A 15,104-nucleotide genomic window follows, 5' to 3' on the forward strand; every position below is an offset into this window, starting at 1 on the left:
GACCTGGTGAGTAGTGAATTTGCAACAACGTGTTATGTGCGGGCGAGTAAAATTGGGTAATTTCCTGAACCCACTTCTCTTGATTGTTGATAGATATAGCTCAGAAATAAAAAGCATATATTAAAAATTGAGGTGTGAGAATTACGTGGATGTGCCACTCTCAGCAGAGGCGTGTTTTAACAGAGACACAGTAAGTGCATGTCTCTGCTCTGTGTCTCTCTGATGATGGCCTTCTCTCTTGCTGTCCCACAGCAAGCCCCCACAGGAAATGAGCCATGGGTGGGGGGCAGAAAAAGCCCCATGACTAACATTTAATCAGGCTGCTGTTATGGAGAAAAACACACGGAAATGACATTGCATTTTGGTGTATGTACAGTTCCAGGCAAATGGAATTGAAGTGAAGCTTTTTTGAAAACCAAAAGACGTTGCACTTGTTTGCCTTACGGTTGTTGTTTAGTTGCTCAGCATTTTTCATACTGACGAGAGAAAACAGACCTTTGGGGTGATTGTGCTTTTGGGTTTGAATGGCGGCCAATTGTAATTCCTGTGTTTGTCTTTGGAGGTTACACATTGTGTGGGTAAATGACCCATGATTGTTAGAGAATATTTCAGATGGTTGTGTGAAGGAACTTGCTAACAATGTGGGCCAGCAGATGGTAGAAAGACATCTTTGTAAAGCTCTGACGTTCACATGAAACCAGAAACCCGCAATATATATAGTATAGGGGTGTGAGGTCAGTCAGGTGCAGACTTGATGGATTAGCCTGTTCGTTCTCATGTGATGACATCATTCCCGCACAAACTTTTCAGGATTTGTTGTTGATGTTCTGCAGACTGATGCCGGGTTCCTCTCATTGTGTTTTTTGGGTCATTACAGCATGTGCTAACATTTAACATGCAAATTTGAAATGGGTCCCGTTCGCGCTAGATTCAGCGGGAGAAAGTTCTCAAAAAAAAGTAGGAGCTAGGAATGGCAAAGTACAGCAGATGTAAACATACCATTGACACCCCACCAAAGTTTTTAGATTTCTTCTCCAAAATGGCACTTTAATTGCCTTTGATAGCAGTGAATGGCTGCACTCAGTTGTAATGACTTTAGCCATTCCTTCTTAAAGAGCTCAAGTCACACTACATTTGTTAAACTGAATTGCTTTCCTCATCCTGGGACACACAAAGACAGCTTTGACGCCATTGTACACCAACAGAACCAAAGGCTCATCAATTTCAAAATTTATGTTTTATTTTCGTCGATGTGTGGGATAATTACCAGAGTCTTATTAGAACTTTCCCAGAGGGCCGGGAACACTTAACGTTGCGTGCTATGAGATGCTACGACTGCAGCTGGGAAATGGCATGTCGTCCGATCGACTGATGGCTGTTGGGGATTGGTCGATTAGAGCACAATCCCATGATGCTTTCCGCCCGTATGTGTGTCTCAGCAGGAAACGGCTTCGTTAACCCGAGGGGCTCGCCGGGGCTTCTGGGTACACCCAGCGGGAACGGGCTTGGTAAAGTCATGCCTGCAAAGTCACCGCCGCCACCGGGGGGCAACATGGGCATCGGTAGCCGCAAGCCAGACTTGAGAGTCGTCATCCCCCCATCCAGCAAGGGCATGATGCCACCCCTGGTGAGTACGAAAGAATTGATTCTTCACGCACACATCTGCAAAATCGCTGCTCGAAAAAGCACAAGCGAAGGTTCGAGCCAAATTAAACTAAAATAGTTTCAGTTACACAGCTAGCAGAGCAGTGGAGCGAAATATCGAGAAATCCAGGTACCCTCACTCCTTCTATTATTCATTTAGAAATTAGAGGGCCTCTCAAATGATTATAATTAAGGTGCAGAGAGCTCTGGCCACATTCAGCACCTGAGGCTACACCCGGCTGTCAGCCTCATTAATCACTTAAATATAAAATGGAAAGCAGAAAGAAGGAATATTATTATTATTATGTTTAAATATGGTCAATAATTCCTTCGTTTCAAATGTAGAAGCCGCTCAGGTTTCTTCTGCGGCACATTGTGTGTATGCAGGGCTCTCTTAGCTCAGCGTAAATATACATATGCATGCGAGTGTATGGAATACCACGCCAGCATCTGGAAGCGGTACAGTTTCTTACCCGCCATGAATCAAAACAAATCCCACTTGCCAAGCTCGTGGCATCTGAAGTCATCAGTAGTAAGAAGCCCAGAGGATTATTCATTTGTGTATATATTTGCGTATATGGCGAGTGTCCTTTTATGTGTGTGTGTGTGTGTGAATGAACTGCCTCAGACAGACAGACTAAGGCAGGGCCTGTGAGTGTGCCTGCAGACAGGCTGTCATTAGAACATAATGGTATTAAATTAATCACATCGCAGTGTGACAGAGTGGGGATGAAGGCTTAATCAGAAGCCCAGAGTGTGAGCCAGATAATATCTTGTCGCCCTTGTCGTGTCTCCCCACTGTTATTGATTGAGTGCTGGTATTAAGACAGCGCTGGCCCGGCACTACTGAGAAGAAAGCGCAACGTCCTCAGTACTGTACAACTCCATACTATCAGCTGGCTTTGAACAAAGGGAGACATGCAAATGATAAGGGTTAGTTCACCCAAAAATGAAAATTCTATCCTTAATTACTCACCCTTGTGTTGTTTCCAAACCTGTAAGACCTATGCTCATCTTCTGAACACAAATTAAAGGAGAAGTCCACTTAAAGAACAACAATCTAACCCCCTTGTCATCCAAGATGTTCATGTCTTTCTGTCTTCATCGTGAAGAAATTATGGTTTTTGAGGAAAGCATTTCAGGATTTTTCTTCATGTAATGGACTTCATTGGTACCCCGAAATGTAGTTTAAATGCAGCTTGAAACGATTCCAGCTGAGGAAGAAGGGTCTTATCTAGCGAAACGATCTGTCATTTTTTCGGAAAATAAAAATTGGTATACTTTTTAAGCACAGAAGCTCGTGTAGCACTAGCTCTGGGACGCGCGTCCACAACACTGCGTATTATTGAATCACGTCGAAAGGTTACGCGAAACGTAGACCCAGTGTTTACAAAGTGAACGTGCAAACACTAAGCAAGTGCAAGTAATTCAAACGCTGTTTACAAACAAAAAGGTACAACAATGTCGGACGATTCTGAAGTTGTAGAAGAAAATAAGATGGAGTTTTTCACCATACTCTACCTTTTTGAGCCGGAGTACACAGACAATAAACTTAGACGTGATTCGTAGTGTCATGGACGTGCATCCCAGAAGCCTGTGCTGCACAAGCTATTGTGCTTAAAGTATATATATACATTTTTATTTTTCGAAAAAAAAATAATGACCAATCGTTTTGCTAGATAAGACACTTCTTCCTCAGCTGGAGTCGTTTAGAGCCCTTTAAAGCTGCATTTAAACTGCATTTTGGAAGTTCAAAATCGGGGCACCAATGAAGTCCATTATATGAAGAAAAATCCTGAAATGCTTTCCTCAAAAAGCATAATGTCTTTACGACTGAAGACAGAAAGACATGAACATCTTGGATGACAAGGGGGTGAGTAAATTATTTGTAAATTGTTCTGGAAGTGGACTTCTCCTTTAAGATATTTTTGATGACATTCGAGAGCTTTCTGACCCTGCACAGACAGCAACGCAACTACCTTGAACTACGTTCAAGGACCAGAAAGATAGTAAGGACATCATTGAAACAGTCCATGTGGCATAAGTGGTTTTATTTTTATGAAGCTACGAGAATACTTTTGTGTGCAAAGAAAATTATGACTTTAGTTGTGTTGCTGTCTATGGAGGGTCAGAAAGCTATTCAAAATATCGAAATTTGTGTTCTGAAGATAAACAAATGTCTATCAGGTTTGGAATGACATTAGGGTGAGTAATTGATGACAGAAATTTCATTATTGGGTGAACTCTGTTACCCATGACTCTCTTTAACTTCTGAAACTTTCATTCGGGACAAAAGTATGACACAGAACTTTCAAGTATTGAATGAGAATATACACAGATAGAAACTGTGCGTCACAGTGTTGTCTAGCACTTTGCACTTAGAAAAAGAAAAAAACAGACAGGTAGTGTATTATCACCCATATATTCTTATACTTTTAACGGTTAGAGAGAGAGAGACAGAGAGGCAGAGAAAACAGGAAAAAATCTAGTTTTGCTATTTGGAATCATATTACTATTCTAAATATTAAAATACATAATGATAAAAATAATAGGGATGTAACAATATTATCAATATTGTGATATCGCGATAGTAAACTGTTTTGATATTATCATGGTCACATGAAGATATGAAACGATAGGTCTTCCAGACAAAACTGCAGTTTTTAAAATATATTTAAACTTCCTATTCTAACATAAAATGTCTTTAGAGTTGTGTTTTGGGCCATTATGATTTGGCAAAAAAACAATATGAAAGCACAATATGATCAAGCAATATGACCTTGACACAGTGAATGAATGCAGTGAACTCGTTTACTGCATGTGCTGTGAGTTTAGCGTGTGTTTGGGAATGCAATGGCCACCGGTTATGCTTTATTTTCACTATTTTATATATTTGTAGTAAGATTAGTTTTCAGTGAAGCTGGAGTTTTCCTGTAAAATAAAAGCTCTACTGCCGTTTCTGTCAAAATAAAAGCTTAAAAGTGTGGTATGAATTGCCAACAGCTAGCGGTTTAAATGCAGTCCAAATTCAAAATATCTTATTCAAGTATAGAAGTTAGGAAATAAGTATTGTGATTTTCCTACTGTAGTGTAAAGCAAAAATAATATACCTATGAAATATTCATTTTGATTTATTTTGCAGTGCAGTTGTTTTCCAGTATATGTCTATTACTGTCATTGTTGTTATCATAATATTCTAATTAGTTTGGCTTCCTAACACACCAGTGTGAATGTAATTTAGGCTGAGACAGTATATCACAAATAAAATGAGGGTTGAGTCCCCTTTAAAGTTCAGGTACAAGTCAATTCACTGACTTTTGCCTGACTTTAGTTTTCTTAGTTAAGAACATGGGTTGGAGCTCTTCATTTTGAACTCTCAAAGTGCATTAGATAGAAGAATTTAACTTTAAAATGTACAACATTTTCAAATTTTTCCAAATCTTCATCTTTTTTTTTTTTAAATTTATTAAATTTTTCAATAAATATCGTACCATGAACTATGAGATTTTGATATTGTTACATCCCCAAAAAATGATAAAAATATTTGTATAAATATTATTACATACAAGTTCAAATGTGTGTGTATATACATTCATTAATTCGTTAATTTTCTACCTCTCATTTAGCCTAGTGTTTACTGTTCCCCTCTTGAAAATAATCAATTAAGGCAAGTGGAGGATTCTGCCAGTGGATGCAAAGTGATTGATGGAGCTGTTGGACACACAAGCTCATGCATGGATGAATATCTGAGGTTAAAGGTTAAGAACATCCTAGCTGTGAGGTCAAGCTCCTCAGTGATCCCATCCCAACCCCCAACCCCTCTAGCCAGACTATTATTCTTCTGTACTCCACTGTTACTCTCTCTTTGTTCAACGTTTTGCACTGGAAGTCATCTTACATTTACCTAATTGGTGTGTCGGACAAACCACATGGCCATGAGGCAATGAAAACGTTGTGTATTTAGTGCCAACAAATTTGACTTTTCATTTGAATTTCACTCTGAATTTGAATTTCCAGTTTTATTGCAAGTAACCCGAGGCAGCGTTCGGTTCACGCTTCAGTCTGTGAATTTGAATAAGTTAGTTTAAAGACACGTCCTGGTGAGAACGGTGGGTTGACCCTGCTGAGCTTTAGGTGTGCCACCTGGATCTTTAGTGACAGGATTGTCTGCTTTTTTTCTGTTGGAAGCAGTCGGAGGAGGAAGAGATGGAGTTGGTGAGTTTGACAGAATGCCTTGAGAAGGCTGATAAGCTTTCAGTTTGGTTTTAAAATCACCACACTCAGCTTAAAGAAATGACTCCACTGCTTGAGTTGACGATTGACTAAACCCAACATGAACTGGGTGAACTCATGAGTGTTGTGTGGAAGTCTGGTCTGCGTTGTGTGTGACTCACACTGCATGTTCTAAGCCTTTTTAAGGAAGTTTAAACGACCCACGGTATGTTCAGAAATGTGTATGCGTTTGGGCTTAAAGGAAGAGTGTTGTAGGTGTATTCGACTATAATTGTGTATTCAACTAGTACTATAATTATTTAATATTTCCCTAAGATCTCGCCAATAAACCAGCTATTCGTTTTAATATCGAAGCGTGGATCAATCAAAGCGGAGTGTTAAGAAACACAATCCACGTAAAACATTTTATTGCAGTCAGCATATTTGAGCATTACCCAAATTCGTATTCTCTTGTGTATCTTGTTTTTTGGCCTAGGCTGTGATTGCTTTACTTACGATGATGTCGGTAAAATGGAACTGAGTCCAAAATGATGTCATCAGTTGAGGAGAATGCCAAATGCTGTCAGAAAATATTTTCACTAGAGAAAAGAAGCTATTGTAAATGCATTTTACAAAACTGAAACAAATCCAGGGTTAAATTAGTACTAATATCACTGTTATGAAGCACTTAAAGTAAAACATTTTTTAAACAATTGACTTTTTTTTTTTTTTTGATAGTGATAGTGTTTGATAGTGTCCCTCTTAAAGGAGTAGTTCACTTCCAGAACAAAAATTTACGGATAATGTACTCACCCCGTTGTCATCCAGGATGTTCATGCCTTTCTTTCTTCAGTCGTAAAGAAATTATGTATTTTGAGGAAAACATTTCAGGAATTATCTCCATATAGTGGACTTCAGTGGTGGCCTCGAGTTAGAACGTCCAAAATGCAGTTTAAATGCGGCTTCAGAGTGCTCTAAACAATCCCAGCCAAAGGAATAAGGGTCTTATCTACTGAAAAAATTGGTCATTTTCAAAAAAAAAAAAAAAAAGTATACTTTTTAACCTTAAATGCATGTCTTGTCTAGCTCTGTGATGCGCATGCGAACTCTGTGTAATCCGGGTCAAGACAGTTAGGGTATGTCAAAAAGCTCCCATCAATTGCTCTAAATTGAAGTTTGAAGTTTTTTTCTGTGTGTAAGTGTGTGTGTGCACTGCATGTACACACGTTTGGCTTGGGTTGACTGTGTAATTTCACTGCATGCTGGATGCTACTTAGATAACACATTTTCAGATCCAGTAAATAAACTTGGATCTCTTTAATATCAGTAATATTAATATCACTTCTTTCTCCTGAACAGCAGTGACATTAAATAGAGAGCAATTTAAGATGTTTCCTCAAGTCTACTGCCTTTCATTTTTCTCTAGAGAAAAAGACTAAATTTATCTCGCATCTCTCCAGAGTTTCAGAAGAGACCACAACTGTGTCTCAAACTGTGCTCAGATTTATCATTTATCATTTATCATTGCAATCAGAACTCATTTTAATGTGAACTCAAATATTTCTCAGCAGATTCTATCAGGTTTGCCTAAAAACTGTATAGCTTTACACTCTTTCTCAGTGTCAGTAATTGTTTATTTATTTATATTTCTGCTAAGGCATTTTAGTAGAAACATCTTCGACAAACTTGATTTCTAAACTGACATGTCCAAGTCCCAGAGCTTTGAATGAGCAAGCTCTGAGCAATTTTTCCCATGGAAATTGTTCAGACAGGAAAAAGTTAATGATCTGAACATTTTTGAGACTCTGGGAATAATCAGATGTCCCATATAAGAGTTTGTTTTGTTTTCTTGTGTATGAAGGTGTTTGTGGATTTGCCTACGCTGCCATTCAAAATTTGTAGTCAGTGAGTTTTTAATACTTTTTAAAGAAGTCTCTTGAGCTCATCAAAATTCCATTTATTTGATCAAAACTACAGAAAAAATGCATTACTATTGCAAACAGTTTTCTGTTTTACTATGCTTTAAATATAATTTATTTCTGTGTTCCAAAGCTGAATTTTCACCAGCCATTATTCCAGTCTTCAGTGTCACATGATCTGAAATAATATGCTGATTTATTATCAGTGTTGGAAACAATTGTGCTGCTTATTTTTGGAACCTGTGATACTTTTTTCAGGATTTTTTGATGAATAAAGTTAAAAAGAACAACATTTTTCAAAATAGAAATCTTTTCCAACAATGTAAGTCTTATATAAGTCTATATATGGATGTGTATATTGTTACAAAGGATTTCTATTTTAAATAAATCTTTAAAGAATCCTGAAAAAACTATCACAGGTTACACACACACACACACACAAAAAGGTTCGAACATTGATAATAAATCAGCATATTAAAATGATTTCTGAAGGATCATGTGACACTGAAGACTGGAGTAAAAATGCTGAAAATTCAGCTTTGCATCACAGGAATAAATTCTATTTTAAAATATATTAAAATAGAGAACTGCTATTTTAAACTGCAATAATGTTTCGCAATGTTACTGTATTTTCTGTATTTTCTGTATTTTTAATCAAATAAACAGCCTTGATGAGCAGAAAAGATTTTTGTAAACATTACTGATCCCAAACTTTTGAACGGTAATGCATATCTATGTGCTTAAGAATAAATTATAGCATATTCCTTAACAAAAAATAGCAGTGACCGACCTTGTATACACCATAAATAGTTTATAAGCTATTCTGTAGTGTCTTATATTTTCTATTTTCTTATATCATCCAGAGGCTTCTGAATTAAAGCTGTTTAACTGACAGCATCCGGCAAAACAGTTTGATTTCTAACTAGAATGAATCTGCAGTGCCTCTTATTGGTGCAACATGGTATTACCACATAATTTCCACCAAATCACACTATTTTGATGACAGTGCGTCACATGGTTGAGTAGAGTATGCATGCTAGTCTGTGATGGGATTTCTATGTCATTAATTTTATGTTTTTGGCCCTATGTACAGAACACCCAGAGGATAAGCAGTTCCCAGTCGACCCAGCCTCTGGCTACACCGGTGGTCTCCGTCACCACCCCGAGTCTGCCACCACAAGGCCTGGTCTACTCAGGCATGCCCACTGCCTACAACTCTGGTGAGTATAAATGTAATTATTTGCTCTGTAATGTATGCATTCATTCATAGTTTGATTTAATTACATTTTTCTCTGAGTGCACTACGATTCGTGACATCATCCGGCTCCTAACACAATGCATAGCAAAAATACTTAAAACACTCAACTGTGTGAGTGCAGAGGTGTTTGAGTGACTCATAAACTCTGTTGTTGATTGTTGTTGTGTTGTTTTGCTCTAGAATACTCCCTGAGCAGTGCTGAGCTCTCCTCTCTGCAAGGCTTTGGCTCTCCAGGGCTCTCTATAGGCTCAGTGTCGGCATGGCAACAGCATCAACTGGGCCAGGCAGCTCTCAGCTCGCTGGTGTGAGTAACATAGATGTGCGCAGTCACACACAGGCACACACACACACACAGGTTTACAGAATGTGGCCTAATGTGGCCAGGCATGGGGTCAAATGCATTCTTATTGCCATATGTTTTTATATATATATTTTTTTTTTTCTAGACAGTGTAATGAAAGAAGGATGGACTGCTATTCAGGCCATATTGCACTTTAAAAATAAAAATAAAAGTAAAAGAATATAAAATTATATTTTGCTTAAAACTGAAGTACTTTTGATATTATAATATAAGAGACAAACCAGTGATTTGAGGTTGGGATGAGATTTTCTTTTAAATATCTTTTAAAGATGTTTAGTAAGAAAATATTTTTGCAGCATGGAGGCCCAAGTACACATTTTACCTATTTTTTAAACTTATATTTAAAAGAATTAAGTTTTTTGTCATAATTAAGAAAATTGTATAAATATTTATGTCATGATAGTATTTATACAGATTTAAATAGATAGAATAGAAAATGAATAATGAGAATTACATAAAAAAAAAGTAAGATAAAGCTAGATAGATAGATGGATGGATAGATAGATAGATAGATAGATAGATAGATAGATAGATAGATAGATAGATAGATAGATAGATAGATAGATAGGTGGATAGATGGGTGGATAGATGGATACATAGATAGATAGATAGATAGATAGATAGATAGATAGATAGATAGATAGATAGATAGATAGATAGATAGATAGATAGATAGATAGATAGATAGATAGATAGATAGATAGATAGATAGATAGATAGATAGATAGGTGAATGGATAGATAGATAGATAGATAGATAGATAGATAGATAGATAGATAGATAGATAGATAGATAGATAGATAGATAAATGTTTGGATGGATAGATAGATAGATAGATAGATAGATAGATAGATAGATAGATAGATAGATAGATGACAGCAAAACAAGTAAGCTATAGAGGGATATGCATTTATATAAGTTTATGTCTGTGTAGTTTCTCTGTAACAGCAGAGTGCATGACTCAGACAGAAAAACAGACTAAAAAAACTTAAATGTTATGTTTGCAGAGCCTGTGAATGAAAGCTTTTATTTAAACGCAGTGGTTGTGCCATCAAAACATTAGTGAACTGTTTTCGTCACATTCTGCCAGGCATGCTCTAATTAGATACCACCCTCTAAAATGATTCAGGTGCTGTTATTGCTGCGAGCGCCATCGAGTAAACAGATGGAGGGTGGGATATTATTACTGGCCTATGTGGGTCTCTGTGTTAGCGTCACATACTGTAGTAGCTGCTGAGTTTAGAAATTTTAGCAGTCTGTAGTTTTGTACTGAGTTTTTTTTACTGATTTTGTCATTTCCTCTCTATGTTCAGAGGTGGCGGTCACTTACCTCAGGGCTCAAATCTCTCCATCAACACCAGCCAGAATATCAACATCAAATCCGAGCCCATTTCTCCTCCACGCGAGCGCATCACCCCGTCCGGCTTCCCACCCCAGCAGCAGCAGCAGCCTTCCTCCGGCCGTCCCGACATGGGCCGCTCGCCCGTCGACAGCCTCAGCTCCTCCTGCTCCTCCTACGACGGAAGCGACCGAGAGGATCACCGGCCCGATTTCCACTCCCCGCTCGGCCTGGGTCGACCCCCGGCCGCCGGGGGCGAGGAAAGGGAGAGCCCCACGGTCAAGCGCATGCGCATGGACACCTGGGTGACATAAAGCTGTCCGGAGCCTGACAGCCAGTCAGTCACGCGCAGGGCTGGGCAGGGGGAAAGGGAGAGAGAGAAAGAGGAGTGACAGCAGGGAGGGTCATTATTGTTATTATTCTATTGTTATAATTTAACGTCATTTCACTTTTTTTGTAAGTAGGTGGACGGGGAAAGAAATCGAAAATGACATATCGAAATTAAGCAGATGAGTGGAGAGAGAGAGGGAAAATCTCACGTCAAGCAGTCAGAATGAACGGTGTACTCAAACAAACAGGTGTTATCAGGTACTTGATGCAAATTGCATTGTGCGAGAGTCCAATGTATGAAGAAAACATTTTCGATTTTTGTCGTCACTGGTGCAGTTTGACACTCGTAGCTGTTTCGCAGTTGATTTCGCAAACAATCAAAGAAAGTTTAGGGGCGGCTTTCTGTGCCTGCTGGGCTCATGTATTAAAACAATCTGTATCTGCACTCGCCCTTATATGAAGTATGTCACTTATTAATTTATTTAAAGGTATTTGATGATAGATTTGGATCAGTTTTACGGGGGGAAGGCTTGTATCTAAAATGAGATCACATTTTACCTCAGTTAAGACATTAAGTGAAAAAAATGAAAATGTCTCTAATAATAATAATGATAATCGTTGATTAAATTTTCAATCCAAGAAACGGGAAGAAAAGGAGGTAGCCCAGTCGATTTAGAGACGATAGCAAGTCATTGTACATTCATGCAGCTCCAACAACTCAATGGTAACGCAAGCCAAAGCCTCTATGTAATTTTGTCGTACTGTAGGTTGGGAATTTTCAGCATTTCTCTCTCGATGTTTGTTTCATATTAGTTCTGTCATAGTGTGCGTTGTTACAAACATTGGAAAACGATTAACATGCAAAGCAGATCTTGAAACGATATCTAAAGCCATGAACACTTGCTGTTCTGTTTGTAAATTAAAGATTTGAGCCAAACCTTTTTCTTTTTTTTGTTATGTACATAGCGACTTTAATATATATCACTTTTGGTGTAAGTACGTATGTATTGTACCTTCACCAGATTCAAGAAAAAAGTATATTTTTGTGGATTACTGCCAAGTTTACAAGGCGAGATCCTTATTAAGTAGAGTATTCACTGGTTAATATTTACTATTTTGTTAACTATACTGTACTTTCTTCAAATCTGACTATTATTGGTAATAATCAAAGTGTTTGTTTTTCTGTTTTGGGGTTTTTTTTCCAAGAAGGTCGTTTTTGGGTCGTTTACCCTTTAATGGTGGTGAATGTCTGTCCAGAAGAAATTGTAACAACAGAGCTGTATGATTCAAGCTCAGCTGTCTTTATTTTGTTTTGTAACGATACTCGTCATGCTAAGAAGAAGATGAAAAAAAAACAAAACAAATATGGTTGCATTTCTTACAACTGTTTTGTGAGGGATTAGCCTGCAGCTGCTGAATACACTGCCTACTTTAACCCATCACGGCTTAGATGCACTATTCATTGATATCCAAGACCCCCGTTACTAAATTCATTTCAACCAACTCCCTCGTATATTGTAAATACCATAACCCGAACACATACATGGCATACTATGTACAGAACACCTTTCGAGTTATTTTGTGAATTGGCTCATCTACAGATGACACCTTAAAGAGGCATCAGTTCTGTATTGCTGGACAAGAGGGGGCGCTGTAGCTCTCTCCGCCGTCTCTGCTCTGCGTTTCGCTCTCTGTGTGCATATCTCTTCACGCGTGGCTGTTTGTTTGTGCGGCAGTGGCCTCCGGCTTGCATCACACCTCACTGCCTCAGGTGGCAAAGCGTCAGGGGATTCAGCAGCTAAAGATGGAAATACTAGACAATGCAAACTGACTTGGACATGATCTCTCTACTGGATTGCACAAAAAAAGTTTGTATGTTCAAGTTTGCCATCGGACGCTTTCCTCTTTAGATTTGTTGTGTATTCGGTCGGTGTGCACATACCTCCCTGCCCTCTTGAGCACCGCAGCAACTGGCAATAAGCTGATATTAATCTATGCAGTCCCCAACCCACACATAGAAACACATTTACATTAAAAGCGGAACTTTTAAAGAGATAATTCACCCAAATATGACAATTCTGTCATTTGGATTACCCTCAAGTTGTTCCAAACCTCTATGAAAGACATGAATGTGTGTAACCAAACAGTTGAGGGTCATAGTATAGTGTTTATTTTGCATACTACAAGGACCGTCAACTGTTCGCTTACCCACGTTCTTTAAAATATTGAAAGTTTAACAAAAGAACTCTGACAGTTTTTTCATTTTTGGGCGAACTGTTTTTTTAATAATACTAAAAAAATGTACAAATTGAGAAAAAAATTAAATCATGCATATTATACTATCACACGTCCATTAATTACACAATGTTGCCTAGTTCATGAAAAGTGCTCTTTACTGAGCAGGTGAGAAAACGACTGTTAACCCTTTGTCCTTAAGTGCTTGCGTATTAGTTCGTTCACCCAAAAATGAAAATTCTGTCATTGTTTACTCAGTCGTTCATTTTTGGAGCACAAAAGACAATGTTTTTACAAAACAACTGAGGTCAGTTGTCATTCATTCAAAACTGGTTTTAAACAAAACGACGATTGAACTCTCATTTTTAGGTGAACTATCATTTTAAGGCACACTGACTAAATGTGACCCTGGACCACAAAACCAATCTTAAGTAGCAGGGGTATATTTGTAGCAGTAGCTAACAATACATTTTATGAGTCAAAATGATTGATTTTTCTTTAGGATAGTAAGTAAAGATTATGTTCCATAAAGATATTTTGTACATTTCCTACCGTAAATATATCAAAACTTAATTTTTGATTAGTAATATGCATAATATGTACGATTTTCTCAATATTTAGATTTTTTTGCAACCTCAGATTCCAGATTTTCAAATAGTTGTATCTTGGCCAAATATTGTCCTATCATGACAAACCATGCATCAATGGAAAGCTTATTGATTCAGCTTCCATGCGATTGAAATAGACCCTTATGACTGGTTTTGTGATCCAGGGTCACAAATATGAGAACCACAAGAGCCATGCGAACACTTCTGTAGGTATAGCTTTAGATTTAATCTCAGATGTACAAGCTTTGTTGTCTCAGCTGAATTGAAGCACCCGTTAGAAAGTTTTACGATGTCTGTCAAAATCATTTAGAGTTGATCGCAATCAAAGCTTTTCAGGGTAGACAAGCAATAATGCCAGCCCAGTGTTACGAAAGCACTGTGGGTTCAAACCATGCAGGATTTTCCAACTGCAATGAATGCACACACAAACACTCAACATTAGTGCTTGATTAGGAATCAGGGAGTTTCTCTGCTACATGCACAATTAGAGCCTTATTCCAAAGAGTTGCTGGTGTTCGGAATCAAATATGATATCACTCATCGCATTTTGACTTCATCCAAACAAAATCACCCTAGAAATGCACGTGAGAGATGCATAAGAGATCTAGAGAGGAGGCTGTTTCTTTGGTGTGGAGTGCTGTGTCACAAACTGTTGAATGTGAAAGGAAGGGATAAAGAGGAAACAACAATTGTTTGTTGCGTACTTTCTTCACTTTGCTGTGCAAGAGTACACTGCTTTGCTTTATGGCTTTTTCTAAATCAGAATTATGTATTTGGTAATTGTTTGTAGTTACTAGTTCACTTCAAGAAGCTGTTTGCGGTTTGGACGCTCAAACCGTTTGGCGGCACAAGCTGGACTTTGTTGCCATAACTGAAACAAGATGTTTCAAAAAAGGAAAAAAAAGACAACAAAAAAAGAGTAAAACATGAGAGAGAACTTTAAGTTAATCTGCATTATATTTCCCTTGAATGTGTTGTTTTATCTTCATTATACAATAAATATTCTAGTGAACTTTTTATTGAATGACTAAGATATTATGCTAGAGATTGTTGTACAAATTTGTATTCTGCATTCACTAAAGTAAAGATATTGGCTTTTATTGTGTAACATAGGTTCTCTCGCTTATTCTGTGCAAACTGAAGTGAACAGTTCTCTGAATTTGAGTAGACTTTGTCCACATGTGAAGTCCCAAACATT

At 37.9% G+C, this 15,104-nt stretch overlaps 1 protein-coding gene across 17 annotated transcripts in view; it reads left to right on the plus strand.

The window, feature by feature from the left end:
- The window catches only part of mef2aa (myocyte enhancer factor 2aa), a 121,851-nt gene extending 106,928 nt beyond the window's left edge, over positions 1-14,923 (plus strand). For 8 of the 17 annotated variants that reach the window (XM_051134350.1, XM_051134347.1, XM_051134346.1 and 5 more), the window contains 5 exons: positions 1,440-1,627; positions 5,833-5,859; positions 8,869-8,995; positions 9,214-9,337; positions 10,708-14,923. In XM_051134350.1, the coding sequence (XP_050990307.1) occupies positions 1,440-1,627; positions 5,833-5,859; positions 8,869-8,995; positions 9,214-9,337; positions 10,708-11,047 (806 nt within the window). In that variant the 3' untranslated portion in view covers positions 11,048-14,923. The remainder of the gene's footprint in view (positions 1-1,439; positions 1,628-5,832; positions 5,860-8,868; positions 8,996-9,213; positions 9,338-10,707) is intronic. The other 9 variants (XM_051134352.1, XM_051134360.1, XM_051134358.1 and 6 more) reach the window with 5 other exon arrangements.
- The last annotated feature ends 181 nt before the right edge of the window (positions 14,924-15,104 follow it).

Source organism: Labeo rohita, chromosome 18, assembly GCF_022985175.1.
Source record: "Labeo rohita strain BAU-BD-2019 chromosome 18, IGBB_LRoh.1.0, whole genome shotgun sequence".
Taxonomy (NCBI): Eukaryota; Metazoa; Chordata; class Actinopteri; order Cypriniformes; family Cyprinidae; genus Labeo; species Labeo rohita.